This window comes from Aythya marila (genome assembly GCF_965140915.1).
Source record: "Aythya marila genome assembly, chromosome: 2".
Lineage (NCBI taxonomy): Eukaryota > Metazoa > Chordata > Aves > Anseriformes > Anatidae > Aythya > Aythya marila.
In genome coordinates, this window is record NC_139043.1 from 121,792,166 (window position 1) to 121,816,176 (window position 24,011).

Here is a 24,011-nt window from a genome sequence, read left to right on the forward strand (position 1 = left end):
TACCTTCAGGGTTACGGGAAATGAACATCTTCTGGGATAACATAAATGCTGATGAGCAGTATGTTTGGTCTATGGGGAAATAATGCAAGCAGAGAGAGATTACAGATAGTAAAAGTAGACATGATTTTTAGAGGTAGTTCTTGTGATTTTTTTTCCCCCTTTCAATGTGGAACTATATTTAAAACCGTGCATTGGTTTAGTGAGAGCTTTCAGAAATGAATTTCAAGTCAAAGAGCTTAACAGGCTTTCACTATATGTGGGATTGTTTATGCACTGTACAGGCAATACATGCAACAAATTTGCCATAACCCCTGTGGATATTCATAGCAAGGAAGGATATAAAGGGCTGTTGTCCACCAACAGTTAACAAATGAATTAATGGACTATTTTGATATCAATAAAACATTAGAAAGAAAGCACAAATAGTCAGGAAAAAGAGGGATTTAATAATGCTGAAGGTCTACATCATTGTAGAAAGTGATATGAAACATGCAATATACTGGCAATAATCCAAACTTAATTCTGTTTATGTCTTGGATAACTAGATTTGTTTCGTCAGTAATAAAAATGTTCCCTGTTACATAGTCCTCTTCAGCAGAGAAAGGATCCCTGCTTGGGAATGAAAATATTTAAGTCCCAGAAGAGAGAAAAAAAGGCATGCTGTGATGGCTATCCTTCCACACAGGGGTTATTTATTGCCTCTTTTATGGAATTTGCACCATGCCAGAATTTAGATGAGTTCGTGTACAGTGTACAATGCACAGTGTCTTGGAGCTAAACAGTTGTGAAAGACATGACATTTGTGCTCTCGAGGTGCCAGTTTTTAATGACTGAAGAATATGTGTGCCTGTATGAAGGATTATCAGTGTAAGATTTTAGTCTGCAGTATGCGGATATTTTCAGAATGTGTCTAAGTCTTTGCAATGGAATGAATTCATAAAAATTATTGATAGCCTTTGGACTTTGAATGTGATTTCTTTCTTTTGGGAATGACTTACTGTAAATCTTTTCTCGTTTCCAGTTCTTGAATGTGAAACATAACAGAACTTACTCTTTTTTTTTTTTTTTAAATTTCATTAGTGATATTACTTACTTCTTATTTGATCCCCAAGGGTGATTTTCCTGAGAAGGGGAGAGTGAACACTGTCATTAAGCAAAACCAGGTGCAGCTGACTGCGTTGTTTAAACCAATTTACTTTACAATAGATTTGATTATTAATACATCAGAAATCTTACTTGTGGTTGCTATGGTAAAAGTTGCACTTCATAATAGTATCTTCAGACTAATTTTAATTTAGAAATTAGGGGTTCATTTTGGCTTTTCTTGTAGTAAATTTGTAAAGTGTTAGGACTATATTTTGAAAGTGACTCATTTTGCTCTTGCTTGATTGTAATATGAGTGCAGGGTGGAAGCTGTATTTGAGAGAACATTCAGTTTCTCAGCTTCAAGATTTCATTGTTTAACTCTTTCTGTACTCTGTGCAGATAAGCTTTTATATCATGTTAGGATAACAGAGCCCCTAAATGCTTTATAAATAAAGTACTTATTTTAGACACAGAATAATATTCTAATGTGACTCTGCATCCAGAGCATAAGAAACAAGTTGTTTTGGGAAACAAGTTATAAGCATAAAATGCCAAAAGCTATTCAAGTATTCCTGAATTAACTGTTCCCCTATTTGTCTTGTTTCATGCAGGCTTTCCTTCACCGAATGATCCAATGTGCTACAGCCAAAGTGGATAAAAATGTTACAGAAGAGACAGTTAAGGTTAGTCAGCTAATTGCATATGTGTTTTATTTTGTTTCTGTTGTTTTATTTATCTGTTTTATTCTTTTGCAGATGTTGTTTTCAAATATTGAAGATATTCTTGCAGTTCACAAAAACTTCCTGTCCCTCGTGGAGGAGTGCTTGCAGCCAGAACCGAGTGCGCAGCATGAAGTTGGAACTTGCTTTCTTCATTATGTATGATATCTTCTCTTACAGCCTTATTTCACTTTCACTTTTTTCTTTTTTCTTTTTTTTTTTTTTTCCTTTTCTGATTGTCTTTATTAATTACTGTCATGATGATGACGGTACATAGTCATGAGGACAAAATATGACTTGATTGCATAATGTAGAGTACTTTGAGGTCATCTGTTGGTTACTGCCATTGCCCAGAAAAAGGGGGGGTGGGTGAGAATAAAGAAAGAACATGTAAGATTGGCAAGCTTTTGCTATTTACTCATTTTTATATTCAACAAAGTAGCCTGTAATGTCTTTTGTAGCTATGAATTGGGATACTTTTTCACAAAATACTGACTTCTTTTATTTTAAATGCAACAAAAACTAAACCTGTTGGTGATAGCATTTTCCTTCAAACAAACGTGTAAGTTTGTATCTGCTGTCAGAGGCTTCACATAAACCCATCTTTAGGACCCTTGCAGCCAGTGAGTCAAAAGTATTTTCTTAAAACTAAGCATAGCCTTAAATGTTTTGGCTGCCAGAAACTCGAACATTTCCTATGACTCCTTCTGAATAGCAAAAGGAATGACAAAGGTCTTGCACTTGCTGAGGCCTGCTGAAAGCCACCTGAGAGCTGAGTGGTAGCTAGGGTGCTGCTGGCATGTGGGGCTGTGGGAGAGGAAGGGACCCTGTACTGGGCCACCGGTGTCTGATGGTAGCCCGCAGGAGTGCTGATGAGTCAGCAAATAAGATACTAATTGTTTTCTTCCCTTTTTATTTTTTTTCATCCCATGTTTTGGTGATAGCCCAACCTCTGAAATTTTTCAGAAAATTCTCAAGTGATGCTTCCAGACTGTTCAACTTCAAAATTCTAATTAAAAACAGAAATAGAAAGTAGAAGAAAGGCTGGAGCTCATATAATAAATGTAGGAGGAATAGCTGGCCTTCCAAAATGAAGACTATATTAACTGTTCAGCTTTCAAAACTGTGCTTTCCATGTTTTTTTTTCTTTTTTTTAATTAAAAAAAAGTCCAAATGGCAACTGAAGAACAATCTATTTCTTTGTTTCTGCAGAAAGAGAAATTTCGTATCTACGATGAATACTGCAGTAACCACGAGAAGGCACAGAAAGTTCTGCTTGACCTTAACAAAATAAGAACAGTACGGACATTTCTTTTGGTAAATAAACTTTGAATTGGTGTTCTAGCTTGGTATTTTTTGACTGGGCAGTGAATGGTTAGCACTGTTGTCTTCACCATGCAACAATAATGAGCACACCTGCTTGTAGTGGGCAGTGGGCGTTTCAGCTGGGGGCGATATTTTCAGAGGAAGGGTTATGTATATCGAATTTTCACTGCTGCCTTTGGACCCCTGCATTATCACAGCATTAGGCACTATGCCTAGATCTTGCTGGCCAAGAAATAAGGGTGTAAATCCAGCTGTGTCTGTAGGAAGAAAAAAAGAATAGAATAAGATATGTTAGGAGTGGTAGGGGAAAGAAATTAGAGAAAGGAAGCTGAAAGTTTAGGCAGAGCTTCTGAAGACATGGTACACATACTGGTACTGTAATGAAAGCTGTGCCAAACAGAAAAATGTTTTGTTATGGATTGTAGAGTAGCCATCCTGATCTTAGACACTGGCTTAAGCCGAGGTCAAAGAAAACAGCTACACAATTAGTCTTCACTTTGCAAGACAATTAAGGAGGAGTTTTAAAATATTGAGTATGACAGTCCTCATTGTTTTTCTACAGCAAAAAAAAAAAAAAAATCCGTGCAAATACTGAGTTTCCTAATAGCTGAAATTATTTGTTAAAAGAAGATTTTAGTATGGAATGATTTTTGTGTTTTCCTTCATGGCATTCTGTGATAACAAGGTCAGCTTTGAAATGCATGGCCTTCTGTGTTGGAACTTACACACTTGAGAAGGTGCCCTCAGATACGATACTGAAGTTTGGAGTGATCAGGTCTGATTATTGCATTTTGGGACTAAGAGTGAACTTAAGCAAATGTCACTATCAGCAAAACATCACAAATGTGGTTGAAAATGTCACTTTTTATTTATTTATTAATTTTTAGCATGCAGTAGGCTTTCAGTACTGCTGTTGACACAGTTCTTGGTGAAATTATCCTAGTGCATCTTACTAAATTTTGGAAGGATACTGGTTTTGACTCCCTTAACATACAGCCGAGTTGGGGGATATGAGACTCCATTAACTTACAGCCAAATTAATAGCAGTGTGGGAATTTCCTCATTGCGGGGTTGTACTGGGTGACATAAAGCTCCATCTGCTTTTTTTTTTTTTTTTTTTTACTGTTTCTTGTTCAGCAGTGTTCCATTCATAGTGAAAAACAGCTTCAAAGTTGATCTTTTCACAGCAGTTGACACAGACTTGAGGATGGGCACAGACATGGTTCTTGTTTTGGGAGCTTTGGAAGCAGTATGGCTGGACTTAAGAGGAAGGAGTGAATGGTGACTACAGAGACAAAAAGCAAAATATTCTGGAGATAGATTTCACAGAGCTTGCTTTCTGATAAAGGAACCCAAGTGTGCAGCTGTGGCAGTTCATGATATGTTGGTGTCATGTATTCCCAGGAGCAGGTATAGGGCTTCCATATCAGCTTTGTGTTCCTCATAGATTTGGGATGTGTCTGTAGAATAAGTGGCAGCAGTCTAATGTAGAGAACAGGAGGTTCTCCAGGTTTACTCTTCAATTTGAAAGCAAAATTGAAGCCTTCTAGCCAGACAGAACAGTCAAGATCATTAGAGATGTGGTTATCTATAAATAGCTGGGAGTTGAAAGTAGATTTTTGAGCCTTTAAGTATAAAGACAAATATTACACAAACGTATAGCACACATTTCCATTATCCTGTTCAAGTTAGTCAGTCATTTTTTAGTAAAGCTTTTGATTGGCAGGTTAAATGAGATCTTTTAGGATACAGGATCCTTTAGGATAGGACAGAAAGTTATTGACCAGGAATACAGAGCAGACACTTAAAGGTGAGAGTACAGACTCCCACAGCAGCACTGTGTATGGGGCATGTGCTTTGTGTGTTCAGCACTGGGCAGAGTGGTCAGGCACTTTTGTAGCCTCTGTTCCATCAACAACGTGTCTGCATCCAGATTTGTGGCTCATGTCAAGATACTATCTGGCTTTGTTAAAATACTTTTGTTTAATGTTCTTGGTTTAGATATCTTGATCTATGAAGCCTTAGTTTATCTCATGCCATTGCATCACAATTCCTTCTCATCTCTTGATAAAATAATTTCCATCATTACCATAGGTCTTTATGTACTTACACTTTAATTCCAGCAATTCCAAATATTTGCTGTGATGTCCCTTGCATACTTGGTTATTTCAAATAGCCCTTATTTTCTCTCACAGCTGCTTTTTCATGGATGCTTCCACCATTTAATTATATTATAATACATTTAATTTAGTGTATTACTTGCTTTGATGGTTGAAAGTCTTGTCTAAACTCACATATTCTTTAGTACATGACTAAGTATATTTTATTCATTGCACATCATGTTTAAATATAGAAGCATGTAAGCAGAAGACCTTTATTGTATTCAGATGGCCTTGCTGAAACCAAGGTTAAACCATTTTTAATACTACTTTCTATCTCAAACAACATATGTACTGATCACTCTGAGTTCTTGTTGTTATTGAAGTGTAAAAGCATATTTTTAGCATTTTATTTATTGCCTTTTATTGTCAGCATTTAAATAAAAGGCAACTGTTAGTTGGATTGGATGAAGAAGGGGTACCTGCATCATGATGCCTGCATAATATCGTTGCAGTTTTTTTGTCACGGATGATAGCCAATGTACCTGTCTGTGCATGTAGATCAAGTTTGTTCTTGCAAACCTCCATCATCACATAGTTAACACAGATGCATGTAATCCATACACAGGTTAGCCATTTTTTCTGTGTGTGTATGCACTTTATTTCTGATAATTTTCAATGGCAACTGCTTACGTTACAGAAACTTGGTATCTAATGGAGATTAAAACCAGTAACAGACTCCTCTCTTGAATTCTTGCATAATTCATGATTTGAGAAAGCGTAATTTTCTCAGGGTTTTTAAATCATTTGTTGAACTTTTGCACTCTAGAATTGCATGCTCCTTGGAGGACGTAAGAACACAGATGTGCCGTTGGAGGGGTATCTAGTAACGCCAATACAAAGAATATGCAAGTATCCTCTTCTTTTGAAGGTACTTAAGAGTTTTTTATCCAGGATTTCATAATCGCTATGTAAAACTGGTCACTAAGAATATTTCAGAACAGCTGGAACAATCTCCCTATGCAGTGAATAATCTCTGTTAGATACTGGACCCAGACTTGCTCTATTAAAGGTAGTGTCAACTCTTCTGACTTCAGTATCAAAAGGACTGAGGAGTCTGGCTCAATTAAGATTATTAGGTCCCTTCTGCATCTAGTGGTGAGGTTGCCTCCTGATTGTTGAGTTGAAGTGAACCATTTAAGTGAGTTTAATGAGACTAGGTTTGGCCATGTCCTTGCTTAAAAGGCTTGGGATAGCAGAGCTTGTTGCCAACATGCTTTGCTGAGTCTAATCTGCCATCAGCAAAGTGTAAATAAAAAATATTTACGAAGATGTTTTTAAAGAAACACTTCAGAATAACAGTAAGATGCTGTATGTGGTTTTATGCATGTTTGCACGTTTATGCTTATCTTACTGTTATGGCTTAAAATAATATAATGTGTTAAATGTACTAAAAAGCATTACATATTCAAATCTCCAAGTTACTGAAATTTTCTAATGTTAGGAAATAAAATAATACAATGATCAGGAAAGTAAATATTTAAAATGCATTTATGCGTAACAAATTTGAATTTAATCTTGTTTATTGTTTCAAACAGAGAGAAAAGCAAGAGCACATCCTGCTTTAGAAGCAACTTGAAATATGATTGTTAGACTGTATTTTTCACAATGCATGTGTGAGTTTAGATCTGAAACATTGCCAGTTATGAGGCATATACATTTCATTGCACTGACATAAAAACATAAAAGTAAATATGTTAAAATAAAGATTTTTTTTAAACAAGTTAAAGGATACAGTTGCAATGAGGTTTGAGTCATCCCAGATACCTGTGGTTTTATAGTTCACTTGGCCAATTATTATTTTTTTTTAATATTCTATTTTTTGAATGGAGGATCTACAGACAAAGCAGGGGAAATTGACTAATGAATTACACCAGGGACACATTGAAATGAAGATATTTATGTACAAAAAAAATCAATACAGGGTGTAGTGTCAACAGGGTTAAGGCTTCTTGCTAAGCCTCCAGAAAGAATGTACCCAAGCCTCCATCAGGATATTCACTGAAGGCTGCATTTAGTCAGTCCAGCTGTAAAAGTGGAGTTAGTAGTTTGAGATGGGAAATCTCCAATGAATACTGGCAACTCTGCTTTTGGTTTTCAGTATTGCTGCCATTACCAATAACCATCCAAAATCAGTGAGTCACCTAAGCTATTGTTCACTTCTCTGGTGTATTGCAGTAGACTAAACAATAGACTGGGGCTAAAGAAACTTTTTTTTGGTCCTAAGTTGCAGGAAAGGCAGGTGTGGATTTTGACGTCAGTAAACTAACATTTTAAAGCAGAGTTGTTATCTTTGTTGTTGAACAATTCCATCTCATGGAATAATAATAATAAAAAAAAACAAAAAACACAAATGTGAATATGAAGAAACATTGTCGGGGAAAGAAAAGTAGCAGAAATGCCAACTTTTTCCTACGTAGTGATAATTTTTATTAATAGCAATTTATTTCTCTGAGTTTTAGTGTCCTACTAGAACACAGCACTAGAGGGTTTATTTTCTTTTCCACATAGTAAAAGAGAAGTCTGCCCATGTTTTGATTTTATATTCTAGTTAATTTAAGCCTCTTGTAATGTTCATTTAGAGATCAAAGACAAGTTGTTTTTTCTTTTAATGTCTACATAGGAGTTACTGAAGCGGACTCCAAGGAAGCACAGTGACTATGCAGCACTTATGGAAGCCCTCCAGGCCATGAAAGCTGTCTGTTCCAACATAAATGAGGCCAAGAGACAAATGGAAAAATTAGAGTTTCTGGAAGAATGGCAGTCTCATGTTGAAGGATGGGAGGTAATGTCACAAGATGTGTTGCTTTTTATGAAGGAGGAAGTAACAGTTTTCAACAAGCCTGTATTGCACTGTTTTTGTGATCCCGAGGTACTGTGAAATCCACTCTTCTGTGAAATTACAGCTTTTATTTAGTATCTGTTCTCTAAATTAAGTGTTGCTCCATGACCGAGCACTGCTGTATAGCAGGCTTTCAGGAAAGATGGCAAATGCTCAGTGTTTTATTTGAAGTCTTGGTCATTTACATCAACATATATGTGTGCACATGTATACATTATATAAATCCCAATCCTAACTGCTGCTCTGACTCTACTGTTGTCAATACCTGCTTAAGAATGTTTATCTGGTAGAAAAATGTTTTGATTGTTGATCATTCTGTAAGAATCTCTATTTTTTGTCAGCTTGTACGTAGACACAGCTTGTAGCTAGTCTACATAGCTGAGCTAAGGTGACATAAATGTGTTAAGCAGACTCTATGTAAGAAGTCTTGTTTTGTTTGGTTTTGTTCATTTTTAAATGGTTAGCAAATATTATGGTTTTAATATTTTATTTTTGTGAAGAGACAGTAAGTCTGCTCATGAGTTAGACATCTTAATAGTAAAAAGAAGAGGCAACCTTTCCCCTAAATAGCAACATGATCAAGTAGTTGTGCTGCCAAAACCTTTCTTTTGCTTTATATTGAGTGCTATGATTATTTTCTACAGAAATATAGATACAGATACAGGTATTTCTTCAAGTTGCTTTGGGTGTTTTGTATCCAAATGTTTGACCTGCACAGATTGAGGTAAACACAAGTGAAGTCCCAGTAAAATAAATGTAAAGCAAGCAGTGTTAACATTTTTTTTTTGGTCATTTTTGAATATTATACACAGGATTTTTTAACACTAATTTCAACATGGAAGTACTTTGCTTTTCTGAAAACTGTACTCAAATGTTCTACTCCTCTTTCTAGGAGAGCTGCTTAAGAAATAGGGGAAGGGATTTTATCTTAGTAGTACCAAACACCAGTGGTGTTTTATCTTGTCTGAATTTGAGTCCTTTTCAAACAATAGAGAGAAACAGGCTATTTGGTGATAAGATCTACCTGACGTACTTTTGAGCAGTACTTAGCTGAGATGAGTTTCATCCTGGATGTCCCTGCTTCTCTCCACTGATAATGAGAGAACCTCATTGATTGGCATCTACATTTGGTCCAGTGAGTAACTCCATCTCCTAATGCCTCTGTATCTCTGTCCAGTCTGATAATTGACCTTCAGTTAATCACTCACGCTGGCTACCTGCCAAGCTTTAACAACTTGACTGCTGTCTACAAGATTGGTGACCAGTCTGAAGGCTGGCAAACTATAGTGAGTGGATCACGTGCTCCTCATTGTAAAGTAAGGACTAATGCAACCTCCGAAGCTCTCCCCTCCAGTCCTGTGCTAATTCTGATGTGTATAGGCAATGACTCTTTGCTTTGCTGAAGGTTTACTGGCTGGAGAAGATAGAAAGAAAAAATTACTGTTATTTTTTTGCATGCTAGTCTGTTAGACTGAGATCTGATTTTCGGCTATGTAGTGGGAAATGGCTTCATACAGTGCAGAGGAAAGAAAGGGTTAGCGACACTGGTGGGACCCTGAGTCAGAGGAGACTTTGAGATGGACCTGCCTGAACTTTAACTGACAGAGTTCCAAAGTAAGTATAACTACAGAAAATAGAATATAGGCAAGAATAGTCAGCTGTTAACTAAGCATTCATAGTAATAGAGACACCAGAGAGGAAAAATAGTTTATACATAACTCTGTTCCCTCCCTGCTGTTGCTAAGACTGTGGGTTTATGATCCTAAACAGTGTTTTCTCAGTGGCAGTAAACTTTGTACAGGACCTGCTGGTCTTCCCCAGAAACTTCCTCTTCTGTTTCGCTGTACCCTGTCCTTGTGCTCTGGCTTCCCAATTTCACATTGTACATGTGCTTACACCTGCAGCTTCTTGAACTTACTCTGCCTAAGGTTGCCCTCTGCTTGTCCAGCAGAGGATTCAGTCTCCCCCTGCCTTCCAGAAGGGTTCAATGAAGAGCCACTATCTGAAAGGAGAATAAAAATTACTGTAAACAAAGAACTCCCTAAATACTGTCCATGATGCTTTCCTATCTGCTCCATGTGTAATCTGATGATCTGTGGAATAAACCTTTCATTTATTATTAATTGAGTAGTATGGGAAGATCTGATTCATTCTAAATGTGGATTAAATAACTAATTTTACTTTAATCATTTTTTTCCGTGCTTCTTCAGTACACTTGTAGTATTTGAAATACATCTTATCCATTGTATGAAATACTTACAGTATTTTTCCTTTTCCTGTGTGACAACATTTTCAAGAACTGCTCTTCCATTTCTGTAATTGGGGTAGGTATAATTTAGAACGGAGAAATCTGCTTATTCCAGAACTCAGAGCATAGTAGTCTTGTTCTAGGACTGTTGATACAATACATTCCATGAAAATTCACTGTGCCTCAAGATGAGGAATCTTAGCAAGTACAAAAACTCTATAATTGCTGGTCTGTATTCAGGCAAACCTTTCTGCCTTTAGTTATAATACTCAGTCTCAAAATAAGCCATTAAAGACAAATAATAAATGACATAGAGTGTGTAGTCATGCCAGGATATTGTTTGCAGAATTTTTAAAAAGAAAGAACTTGGATAAAATAAAGCTTTATATGTTATCGTTGAGAAGTCTACTTGACCTAACACCTTCCAAAAGAAGCAAATATCTTAACAGCTGCTTGTTTAGACTACGTAAAAATAAGTTTCTTTTTTATAATTACCTTGAACTTGTGGCCATCATCTATATCTCGGAAAGATTAGGGCATGTAAACATTAAAATGCATGTTGTTGCTTGTGCAACACCTTCATGGAAGAAGCAATAACAAGTAAAACCATTATGTTACTAATATTTTAAGGCAAGGGAAACTTGTTAAATAATCCTTATTGCCTATCACAGATTTTATTCCTTCTGTTACTTTCAGATTTTCAATTAAGTCTGCTGCAGTGATTAAATTTTTCTACTTGCTTTCAGTGCCTTGAGTTTTATACATATGTCAAATACATCTTAATGAACACACTCAAGTATAAAGTTACAGTATGATTAACTCAGTACATTATTAGTCATGTAACTTGGTTAAGAACTGACTGTTCTCAAAGTTCTAACCCTGAAAAGGGAATCCACTTTCCTGCTTTAAGCTTCCTCTGACTCCTTAAGAAGACATCCACTAGTAAAATATGTATGCTGTTGAAGATGTATTAATGGGGGACAAAGGAACCAATATGGACAGAAACATGCAAGACGTAGACTTATTCTCTCTCTGCTCTGTATGTGTTCTGTGAACCATAACATAGTAATTTCCTTCCAATATTGATTTTTTTTCCTAGATTTAATTTTAGGATTTCACTTGTGCTTGAACTCTGAAATAGTGCCATTGTCTTAAAATAGTCTGTTTTCAGTAGAGTTATGTGGTGTTTATTGTAGCTGAGCTGATCAGGTTTGATGTTATCATATGGCAGACACAGGGTACCCAATCTGGCAAAATTGCCCTGATCTTAATATATGCATCTTTGAAATGGTAAGAATTCCAGAGCATTTGTGAGAGCTAACAATATTTTGAATGAATCCTAACAACAACTACAAAAAAATCTCTGAATGCCATGCATGGGAGTGGATTTAATTAAATAAACATCTGGTTTTCTGCATAGCCTAAAAATAAAGAGACAAACTTGTTGGAGATTTCCTTCCAGAAGGAAATGCTTAGCACATTGCTTGGCCCCAACTAGAAGGAGGAAAGGGGGAAAAAGAAAAGACTATTTTTAGAATCTGTTCAAAGCATGACTTGAATTCCTGTACATAAGTGTCATAAAATGAAGCTTGCATTTGTTATGATAAAAATACAGATTCATGGAAAAATGGAACATCTGCTTCACGAAAGAAAATTTTGAATATAATGACTTTCTTATTTAATTTCCTAAGTGGTTAAATTTATTGGCCTGAATTCAGAACTTGTGTAGGTGGCTGTCTCAGCTGGAGAATGGCTCAGCAGCTGAAGGAGCCTGTCAGTAAAATTTGCGTAGATGTTTCAGTGAGAGAAGAAAAAATAAAATTATTGCATTTGTTGTAAGCTGAAAACAGAACAACCCAGGTTGAGTCACAGGCCAACTTAATAACTGTAGCATCGAGTATTCCATCTCTTTCTATTCCACCATATCATCAAATGGTATTTTAATACAGATTTCTATTTTAAACTCCAGAATTTTTAGCCCTTTCCCCTGTTTATGTCTATGTCTCACAAACACATGAAGGTGTTCATGAGTAAGTTAAAAAGTAAGTTAATATCTGCAATTTCTAACCTTTATTACTGTTAGAGTGGTGGCCAGTGAATCAGTACACTTGGACCTCCATGTTTGACTGAAATTTGCCCAAAATATGTGGAAAAGTAATTTTTCTAACAGCTGAAATGAACAAATAACTGCTTTTAACTGCATGGTAATGAAGAACATTTTTTTACTGTCTGAGATGGGTATTTAATGACTTAAGGATGAAGGGGATATTATTTTCTCTCTCCAATGCATTTTAAATGTATTTATTTTGTGATAAGGACTGCTCTAAAGTTAGACATTTGGAGTCTTCAGTGACTCAGTAGGAAAGATGGAGGACAAACAAGTCTAAATTCATGGTAGAAGTCTGCTTTTCAGGTCTTTTTTTTTTTTTTTTTTTTTTTTTTTCCAACTGAATCCGTATGTTTTGTTGGAACGTTTTGTTTCTACAATAATTATTGTAGAATTATTGATTATTGTTAATTTTTAAATCAACATATTACATAAATTCTGGTTTCACTGATAATATCCCATCCGCTATAATTGCAGGTACTTTAAATGTATAGAAACATGAGTTGTAGCCTGGTAGCACTGACTTTTACATTTAGGTTAAGCAACTATATGATCTTCATGTGAAAGCAATGAGTATAAATGTGTGTATTCATGAAAACTTTAAAAAAGCGAATTACATTTCAGATTCAAATTGCTTACATTTGAGATTTCCTTGGTAGTTTGAGTTTAAGCATTTAATGAAAACTTGTTTGTCTCAGAAGGTTTTGATAATATTTGTTCTAAAATATTGCTTGTAGGTATTGTAGTTCATTTTTAGCTGTGGAGCCAGTAGCCTCTCCTGCTTCAGGGATAAGAGTATCCTCTCATTCGTTATTGCAGCCTTGAACCTTCCCCATGAGAAAGTCCTCCAGCTGCTGGATTAATGAATTTTCCTAATGCTCTGGGTATAAACTGTAGCTTGGGTGTTCCTGCTGTAAAGCCACGTTCAAAGTGTGGATGCATCCTTCATTAAAAAGTTCTTATAGTTTTCATTTCTCCTTTGAACTGTATAGGATATGGTGGTCTTTCATCCTAACTGCTTCGTCATTCTTTTTTTTTTTTTTTTTAACCTCTTGGGGATGCAGTGGAGTGCTTAACCCCAGGTGTAGGGACAGCAGTACTTCCATATAATACACCCTTCCTCTTTTGTCCCTTTCAGCTCCATGCCTATCCAAACTGTAGGAGCAGAGCAGGCTGACACTCACGGTGTTAAATACATAAGGCATGGTGGGGGGACCAGAAGAAAAAAAATTTTGGCACTGGCAGTGTTATGTAGGACAGCCAGATGTGACTTCTGATCCTGTTATCTTATTCCCTTGGACTTCAGTAAATACAACAGCAATAACAAAATTCACTGGCCTGCGGCCATACCACCATGGGTTGTGATCTTGTCAGAAGGTATAGGATAACTGAAGTTAACATTGTTGAGTGTTTGGAAGGGAGGTCTCTGAGGGAAAAAAAGTATATTTAGAATGGTTTTTTCATCATCTAGCAGTTTGCATTAGAACAGGAGGAAAATGAAGAACAAAACAATAGCAGAGGGTAGTAATGTGACACAGATAATACTTACTGTGATATTGCAATGCTGAACTTTAATGACTTAGGTAAATCTTAGGAATTCAAGTAACCTGAATTACATACATTTAACATATGTATAGAACATGATATTTTAAGACATGATTCTGGCATACTAGCAGAACTCGATAGGACTGTTGGGAAAAGGTTATACTTTTCTACAGTGAAAATGATTTTTTTATTTCAATAAGAAGAGATGAAATGATTTCATGAAATGCTTTCTATGAAAAAATACACCCTTTTGTTGAAAACTGAAACTGCTGAAACAGTTTTGAAGCCTTAAGCTGAAATATTTGGTGTACATAGAAAAATTATAATTTTCCAGCTGATTTTTTTTTTCTGTAAAAACAAGGAAATAAATAAAACCTTTTAAAAATCCAGCCTTTTAAAAGTAAATGCCAACAAATTTTAAAAGCAGCATAACATTGATTACTCTTTTTAATGTACAGAAGCTATGAAATGGAATGGAAAGAAACAACTTGCTTTTCTGTAGTTGTCAGCAAGAATTAAATTCAGTTCTAATTTATGCTTAATTTATATTACAGAATGTGCTAAGGTGTTTCAGTGTTTGGTTTCAAATAAAACTGTAAATTAATATACCAGCTTCTGGTGTTTATTCTGTCTTAGTGGCTAGAGATGACATTCATTTTTGCCTCATTTGATCCTAAGTGGAAACAAGAATGGTTAGTTAGCACTGATACTGAAGTTGCTTGATTTAGAGACCCAAATTATGCTCCACTGTTATAGTTGTACAATCTCTCTTATCATCTCTGTAAACAGCCTGCTTTCCCCTTAGAGCAGAGTCTGAGCTATTGCTCAATATTCAGGACTGTGACGTACAAAGGATGTATGGTAAGATGAAGAGCTGAGAACGGAACCCAAGATTGCTTCTTGGCTCTTAATTGAATACATTTTTCTTTGGGCTGCTGTGATTAGATCAAGAAGAGGAAGTAACTACAGCGACTGCAAGTAAAAGTCATTCAGAACATGTGTAGATGAAAGGAAAGCCCTGCCTTTTGCAGGTTTTGCAGGTTGAATGTTGACTGTCTGAAATTAGGAAGCTCCTTGAGCCATGGGTGTATGCATAATTATCAATAGGATTTCATGGCTTGACTCATATAGAACAAGTACAGAAGGTCACTGTCCCACAGGAGCATGGACTTGTATGGCACTCAGCACAGCTAAATGCTGGGTGCTGCACTTGGGTCATAACAACCTCTGCAGTGATACAGGCTTGGGGAAGGGTGGCTGGAAAGTTGCCTGGCAGAAAAGGACCAGGAACATCAGTGTGCTCATGTGGCCAAGAAAGCATCCTGTCTTCTGTCAGAAATAGTGTGGCCAGCAGGACTTGGGAGGTAATCTTCCTCTGGTGTTCAAGTACTGTGTTCAGCTTTGGGCCCCTTACTGTAAGACAGATACTGGGCTGCTGGAATGTGTTCACAGAAGAACAAAGCTGGTGAAGGGACTAGGAAACAAGACAAGAGGGGTGGCCGATGGAACTGGGGTTGTTCAGTCTGGAGAAAAGGAGGCTGAAGCTCATAGCTTTCTACAACTACCTGAAAGGACATTGCAGTGAGGTAGGTGTTGGTCAGTTTTCCCAGGTGACAAGTGATAGCACATGAGGAAATGACCCTAAGTTGCACGAGGGGAGGTTTAAATTGGATATCAGGACGAATTTCTTTATGGAAAGGGTGAAGAAATGGTTCGAACAGTCATTAGAACAGGCTGCCCTGGGAAGTGGTTGAGTAATCCCTGGGGGTATTTAAGAGATGTCTAGATGTGGTGCTTAGGGACATGGTTTAGTTATGGACTTCGTAATGTAAGGTTGACATTTGGACTTGATGATCTTAAGTCTTAATGGTCTTTTCCAACCTAAATGATTCAATGATTCTATGATTTTCAGAAATAGTGCACCTTGATTTAAAGGCAGGATTCTTTGAGAGGTTCATTCATCTTTGTAAGGCATTGAAATGCTAGGAATTTGTCATAGGAATATTTTTGGGAAAATGTTATTCTTTGTTAAAGTTGCTTTTTTTTTGATTAAGTTTGTTGAAAATGCCTGCCTTGTTTTCATAAAAAAAAAAAAAAAAAAATCTGCTTCAAGCAATAATGAGGCATGGGAAATTTCATTCCAAACATATAAAGATTAACAAAATTCTGATGTCTTCAGAGTACGTTAAGGAGAAGTATGCTAGTCTTACTTGTAGATGCCGCTATTATTTTTTCCTAAATTTTAAACCTTACTTTTTTTGGTTTGATTCTGTCTAGCTCAATTTAGTATGGAAGCATACATTAAATGACTTTCAAGTTTGAGGTTACCTCAGCTTCCAAATTAATTTTGGCATAGATTATGTGTTTCAAAGCCTCATTTGCAGACTTTTCTTACTAAATATTAAAATCACAAAGGATAAGACTTGTTTTATAAAGTTGGCCTGATTTGTCATGAGAGATCTCGTGCACAGAAGTGACATAATTTGGAAACTTTAATGATGAATCTTAAACATCCAATAAAGCAACAAACCCTTCTCCTAGTTAATTATGATACCTGGTGAATACAAAGCTGGTGTTAAACATTATTAAGTAAACATTAGAAATTATTATTTAGTTAAAATGTAAGAAATTACCATAAGTTTTAGTCTTGGTGTTTTCAGAGAATTGTGTTTGCGTAAGAAATTCTGTCCTTTCTTACTACAGAATCCTTCAGTTAACACAAAACAAAAATGATTGATCACTTTCCCATTAATTTTAGGGGTCCAACATCACTGACACATGCACAGAAATGCTGCGGAGTGGACTACTTCTGAAAATCTCAGCAGGAAATATTCAAGAGCGGATATTTTTTCTGTTTGATAACCTTTTGGTCTACTGCAAAAAAAAGCATAGGTAAATGGTCCATTTATACTTTGAAAAATCATTTGTGTTTTTTTCTTACAGTAGAACTAGTTCTCTGTATGCTTTTTCTTAACAACATTTGAACAATACAAAAGTGTTTACTGTAGTTAATTGCAATATAAACCTAAGTATTTTCAGAGGAAACCCTTCATCCAGTAAGAATTGCATTTAATTCAAACATTGGAAAAAATTTGTAGGAATGCAGAAACCAAATGGTGAAATAGAGGGAGAAGGAATCTGTTTCATCAGACTTCCACAACAGGTACTATGTGGTGGTCTCACGCTCTTCTAGGAAGGGTAAACAGACTGAATTTTTAGTTAAACACATTAGGATTGTAGCTTATGCTGTAAAATTAGTCTCTAAAGTTTCAAGTGTTTCAAGTCTTTGTATTTCTAATCAGGGAAAAGAGCCAGAATGCTGCTTCTTGCTGCATTGCAGGGAGTAATTCTGTAGGTCAGCAACAACCTTCTGCAGTTAATGTTCATTCAGTGCTCTTACGCTTCTGAGGAATAAGGATTCTGTGTACAGGTGTCCCTTTTTAAACTGCTTGAGTTTCTTTCTTTGATCCAGAAACTGCTTTCAGTAGCCACTGAATACGCATATTGCTAGATCCTTGGTAGATTCCTGGAAACATAATAGACCTTGGAAATGTTCTCTAATACCCCTGCCAAAATAAAATACATTTTATGTAATTTTTAAACATCCTTTTGCTGCAGAGTTGTATAACATGTATAAACATGGATCACTAAGCTTTGGTTTCATGGATAAAATGTTCTCTAGGATTACTGGATTTAACTCACTTTGTAAAGAAAAAATATACTGAACCTTTATATTTGCTGCTATTTTTTTAAAATATATCATTCAGTTTTTGAATAAGCAGCTTATAATATAATGGAGTTACTCAGACAGTAATGATTGAGAGGCAGGTCGTTTTCTGAAGATTAGTATCTCTCTGGAGTGAGGGAAGGTCAGAACTCAGATGATCATTAATTCTCAGGAACTGACTTTTGTTTGAAATACAGTATTAATTATCATTATGGGCTGAAATGGACAGAAAATCATCTCTGGTTTATCTTATGTGAGAAAAGCTGCTTAGGACTGGGAGTCTCAAAAGGCCTTGACTGCCTCCAAAATACCAGAAATTCTTAAGTACAATTTTTGGTTAACTTTTATGTGTGGAAGAAAAAATGTGTTCATAGTTCTTCCATGCATAAGTGCCACATATGAGGCTAACATACATGTACGTGTGTGTAGGGCAAGATTTACATCCAAAAGTGTTATTTCATTTTTTCAGTCATGCTAATCTTGTATTGAATTTCTTTATAAATATAAGGAGGCTAAACCAGCTAGGAGGACACGTCCTCCCAGTGCATTATTTTGTCTTTAATGACAGAGTGTGGCATGTAAGTATCAAAGTGTTGGAACAGGACATTTAGAGCGAGGCTTTGCTGATAAACTCTTGTCATCTACCAGTTTGAAGCTTAGTCTTGCCAGAGTTGGCATCTTTGCTTTAGCATCAGCAGTGGCCCATTCAGGAATGGTACAATTTGATTAGACATGTATAAATGAATTGTGACCTTGACAGTTTCCTTTAGATGCTACATGTACAAGTAGCAATACAGAAACATAACACAATGTTGTGGGTGACTTGCTCATCATCTCTTTCTCTTATCAGGCGACTGAAGAACAGCAAAGCATCTACTGATGGCCATCGTTACCTTTTTCGGGGCAGAATAAACACAGAAGTGATGGAAGTAGAGAATGTAGATGATGGAACAGGTGAGTATATTTTAGCTGCTAATTTACTAAAGTAGTCTTTCAGGGTGATAAGTCAGATGAAGCTGCATGGTTTCTTTGAGGATGGAGGCTTCTAGTACTTTGAAATTATAAAATGCTACTTTAAAAGTGCTCTTATCAAAACTCTGCTTCTGTGACACTTCACTGCTTCCATACTTTACTAGCTGGGCAGTCATAGATGACTGTTTTACACCAACATAAACAGAATAATAAAATAAGGTGACATTTATTGCTGAACTGAAATTGTATATTTAACTTCACTTTACAGCATTACAGCACTGCTAGATAGGTTATCCCTAGGAATGTGATGTATTTGTACAAGCAGATGGGAAAGTTACCTCTGTTGGAATGAAACCTCAAACACTACAAATGCTGAAATTGTAATAAAAGTATTTAAGAAAAAGGAAGTTTTTCAAAGTAGCTGTAGGGATATAATCCATATGATTGCTTGAAATTGTCTTGATAAACATTAGAGAAATGAAAACCCCAAATATTTCTATAAATGTTACTTTTTATTTTATAATCTTGAGTTTTCTGAAACTTTTTTTCCTCCTGATTATTATTTCCTCATAATTACTAAAGAAAGCCTGAAATATTTGGGGCTGTTTAATGTAAAACAAAATGAAAAATAAACTTGTAATGGCGTTGCAGATATATGTCTGAAGGAAATTTCAGCAAGTTATCTATTACTTGTCCTGATTTTAAAACAGCATTAGATTTTCCCCATATGTGGATCCCAAGCATTTTCCCTACTGTAGATCCCAAGCATTTATGAAAGTAACTTCTATTTAAAAATGAACCGAAATAACAAGTATTGTACAGCTTAAATAAGCTGCTTCAGTTCTTCACAGAAGTTAAATATTTCTTACAAGTGAGGATTTTTTTTTTCTAGTAATTTTGTGTTTATTTGTTTTCAAAATAGTTCACTTACTCTACTGTATAGAGAACAGTCTGAATACCATTCTATTTATTGGAAGGCTCTTAGGTCTGTCTTCCATCTCTTCTTTGTAAGTCTTTCAACCTTTTGTCATGTGCCTCATGTGCCATGTTTTCTACATTTTTATTATTTTTTGTGTCTTTTGGTGATTTTTTCCCCCAGTTTGTCTGCCTCTTTTGTATTGAATGGTGTCCAGAGCTGAAACTTTGCTGGTGCCAAGTAGAACAGAATAATTACAGAATAATTGTTGCTGTACATGGATTGTCTATTAGTAATCCCACAACGGCTTGGCTTCACTTTTTTTTTTTTTTTTTTTTTTTTTTAATACTTTATTGATCTAGTGTACCACCAGATCCTTTTGTGCAGTACTGCTATCTATCCCATCATATTCTATACTGTATTAGTGTATATGGGTAATTACTAATAATTGCTTTCTTACCTCTACTAAATTTTATTTTACTGAAGACCAACTCTTTCTACAATTTCTTAGGAATTTGGAATTCATACTTTGTTCCCTGGAGTTCTTGCAATTCTCCTTGCTTTGGTTCCATAAACAAACCATTTGATTTCTCGATAAAACTACTGGAAAATGGTAAATAAAAGGTATAGCAAGGGTCACGCTTGATAGGTTTTCTTTGTTTTATAGAACAAATTTCACAGTAATTCTTTGACATCTGCTTGGGCTATGTCCTTCACCAGGCCAAATTGTTAGTAGAGGTTTCTGTAAATGGACTATATTGAATTTCATCAGGCCTCACTGACTTGAACATAATTTAGCCTGCTATTTCCATTTTCTAGTTTGTATTCCCATCTAGTTGTTAGTCTTATTTGTGAGAAATATGAAACCTCAGTTAGCATTTTGCTTATGTAAAAAAGACAATTGAATATTTTGGTCTTTTATATCACCTGTTATTTACTACCATCCATTTATTTTCCTTCAGCTTCCTTGTATGCACATTAGAAATAAAAGATAGTTTTCATGTTTCCGTTACCATGTGACCTAGGTTTTCTGATTTTGTTGTTATATGCATGTGGTCTTCTCTCAGACTTGACAATAAGTATGCATTTCCACTTGTTGTATGTATTTGAATAAGTATAGTGTAGTATGTATGTATAAGTATGTATTTTCCACTTTTTTCCATTCTTGTTTGATTTTCATATATCTTTTCTGGAAAACAGATTTTTCTTTCCATTTTTCTATGGCTTTGAAAATTCTTTTTCATAGAAAACCAATCAGCTGTCTCTTTACTTAAAACTGGTGATGTTACTGTGGCCACAGAAACTTGCAGTGACCATCTTCCTGATGAATGAAGGACTTTATGGCATTTTCTTTTATTGCTTCCAATTCCACATATTGGCATGCTTTAAGTATTGTCTTTAGCAAATATTGCTTCCATCCTCCGTTTCACTTGTATTTCTCAAGTTTGCTGTAACTTTCTTCAGTTGGTTGTTCTAGCTTTCCATTCCTTGGTCTTGTTTACTTTGTCCATTTTTATTCCTGCCCATTCATCTTCATCCTCAGTGAATATTCAAGTAAAATTTAGCTGAACACAAATTATCTCCTTCTTCACTCTAAACCAGTAGTCTAATTTCCTCCAGCAAAATGAAATTTAGCAACCCTTCCCATTTCCTATAGCCTTGAAAACAATACTGAAAGCCATCTTCCTTCCTTCCCACTTCCTCTTCTGCATCATATCAAATCTTGTCACTTTGATTTTTGCAACATTTCTAAAATCCACACTTTCCACACTTGCAAGACATTAATTCATTTTTTTATTATTATTTTGTTTTGTGTATTATTCTTACCTCTTCTTTTTCCCCATCTCCAGGTTTCCTGCTTTCTCATTTTCTGTTTGTCCAATATTCTAAAATAATATTTTATTGTAATTATTGCTGCTTCGTCTCTGCTTTCTGTGGTTCTTTTTAAAATATGGAAATATTTGTGTCATTCCACTGGTATGTGGCAGCCTTCTTTGCTTTTCTGGTATACCTCCCCTCCCCCCCCCCTTTTCACCTGTTTTCCTTCCTTTTAGCCAGAAATTCACTCTTCATACTTCTATGCTGACACTTCTTTCACCCATACCATGATGCTCGTTTTTAACCTTCTTGTGTCTTGGTTTCTGTACTGTTCTCATTTGGGGCACCCAGATGTCGTTTCTCATCTCATGTAATCATTCACATTTGAACTGTAACCCAGTAATAGTCTGCTGCATTCTTTTTGCCTTATTTCATTCCCAAGTGTAGCAATCTGTTCTGAGCCTCATTCATGTTAGCTTTGCATGTGCTTTTTTGGTATTTTCCTCTCCTTAATTATCTATCATTTTCCATAATTCTTAATTTAGAGTGCAAGCTCTTAGGGGCATAGTGCTTATATTTTCATAGCTATGCATGACCCTTTGTCATGTATTATTCATGGGGCTTTTGTAAGCATTAAAGTTGTTTACTGTAACTTTTGGGATCATCTGCTTTTTAGGTATAAGGAACCTCAGAACTTCAGGTGTCTGGGTAACTGAGTATGTTTGCTGTCAGCATTGATAGATCTAGGAATGTAATCTCTGCAGCTAGTAAGTAGAGCTAGGAAAAGAGATAGAGGTAGAGATAGGAAAACAGATTCCTAGTGTGGTTTATTGTCATGCTAATGACACGCATACAAAAATTAATAAAGTTTTTCTAAAAAGAAATATTTCTGTGGTGGAGAAGCTTTGATGCTCAAGCTTTGTCGGAGCAGTAAATTGGTGAATTGGTGAAAACTTTTTTTTTTTTTTTTTTCCCAACATCATGAAGCACTTTGCTTTTTCAACTGCATTGATTAAAGTGAATTGCATATTAATTACCAGGGCAGACTATTTGTGTTCTTAAGCCAACGTGGCTATACAACCACTTGTGATTATTAGAAAGGTGCATATATTCTGAAGGTATTGTTAGGTATCTTTTTTTTTTCTTTATTCAGTTTTTAAAATTTAATTTTGAGAGAAAAGTGTATTGCTGAAGGCATTAATCAGTCATTAGATGAGTGTTATCGAGTTTATGAAGACAAGCACTTGAGACTTAGGAAATACCAGATTTATTGTATTTTATACTATTTTAATTCTGCTCCCTGTTGTCTTGAAATGAAGCATGAAACAGAAAAAAAACACAACATAATAGTAACAACCAGGAACTGAATGAAAAAATGTAAGGAGTTGGAAAGGAACTGAGATTATGCAGCAACTATGTGCTTGTGTGCTTGATGTTCCTGAGCATTGGTGCTCCTAAGAACCCAGAGTCTCTGAAACTTAGAAGTCCTTAAATATGGATTTATTTTTATTTTTATTTATTTATTTATTTATTTATTTTAAGTGGAGAAACAAATTCTATTGCATGTGGCTGTAACCAATTGCTTGGTATGCATCCCTCAAAGCTTTGAGTCTTGAATTTTGAACAACATAGTAAAGTTCAAATTGCAAGCTTTAATGTATTACAGAATATCATTAGAAGATGATGTCATCTTTCATCACCTTTTCTTGGGAAGTTAGAAGTTTGATGATTTGTTAAGCATGCTTGTTTAGGCTTTACATGGAACATCTCAAAGTCTCATGTTCTTCTTTCAGCTCTAACCATAAAGTCAGGTTTGCAAATCCTTCCCTTAGCCTGACTGGCAGATGTGATCACCTTTCTGTGAAGAGTGTGTGTGTTTCCTGTGCAGCTGGCCCATGCACACCTCCTGGCTGGCCAGCCAGACAACATCTGTGCAGATTTTGATCAGATTTTGTCCAGTAGCCAGTCCAAAAGTGGTGTGAGATCATATGGGATGGCAGCAGAATGCTGGAATGCTGAGCAGAAAATGACTGTGCCAGCAGTATTGGGCAGGACGTACTGCTTGAGGCATTGTAATCTTGGGGAACACAGTGAGCAGAAGAGAAAGCAGGGGTGTTGTAGTTAAAGGCTGAGTCAAGCCGGGGCATCACAATAGTGGGTTACTATTGCAAAATTTGCTGACAGCTACCAGTTTTCATCCACCTTAACTCATTGCCATCTGTGTAACATTCAGCAGTCTTAGCACCCAGCTAATCGGGCTTTTCAGAGAATTCCGTGAGTTTGTAATGGCACGAGATAAACGTGTTATCACACTGTCAGTGCTCAGGGTCATGCAGTTACAGAACCTCGGCAGCCAAGCGAGCTATGTGTTTGAAAAGCCATCTGTACACTGGGATATTCAAGTGGCTAGATGAGCCAATTTTGGAGAAAAACTAAGTTAGTACCAAAATTCTGTCCAGAATGAAATATCTGTGTCTAAAGCCATGTATGAGTCTGAGCTGTACTTTTTGACATACATCTTTTGCCACAATTATAACTGCCATGGT

The 24,011-nt window shown here is 35.9% G+C and overlaps 1 protein-coding gene across 2 annotated transcripts in view; it reads left to right on the forward strand.

Annotated features, from left to right (window-relative positions):
* Window positions 1–24,011, forward strand: part of PREX2 (phosphatidylinositol-3,4,5-trisphosphate dependent Rac exchange factor 2) — a 181,402-nt gene that overhangs the window by 45,941 nt on the left and 111,450 nt on the right. For both annotated transcript variants that reach the window (XM_082755020.1, XM_082755019.1), the window contains 7 exons: window positions 1,698–1,769; window positions 1,842–1,964; window positions 3,018–3,122; window positions 6,060–6,161; window positions 7,914–8,075; window positions 16,791–16,924; window positions 18,610–18,713. In XM_082755020.1, the coding sequence (XP_082611146.1) occupies window positions 1,698–1,769; window positions 1,842–1,964; window positions 3,018–3,122; window positions 6,060–6,161; window positions 7,914–8,075; window positions 16,791–16,924; window positions 18,610–18,713 (802 nt within the window). The remainder of the gene's footprint in view (window positions 1–1,697; window positions 1,770–1,841; window positions 1,965–3,017; window positions 3,123–6,059; window positions 6,162–7,913; window positions 8,076–16,790; window positions 16,925–18,609; window positions 18,714–24,011) is intronic.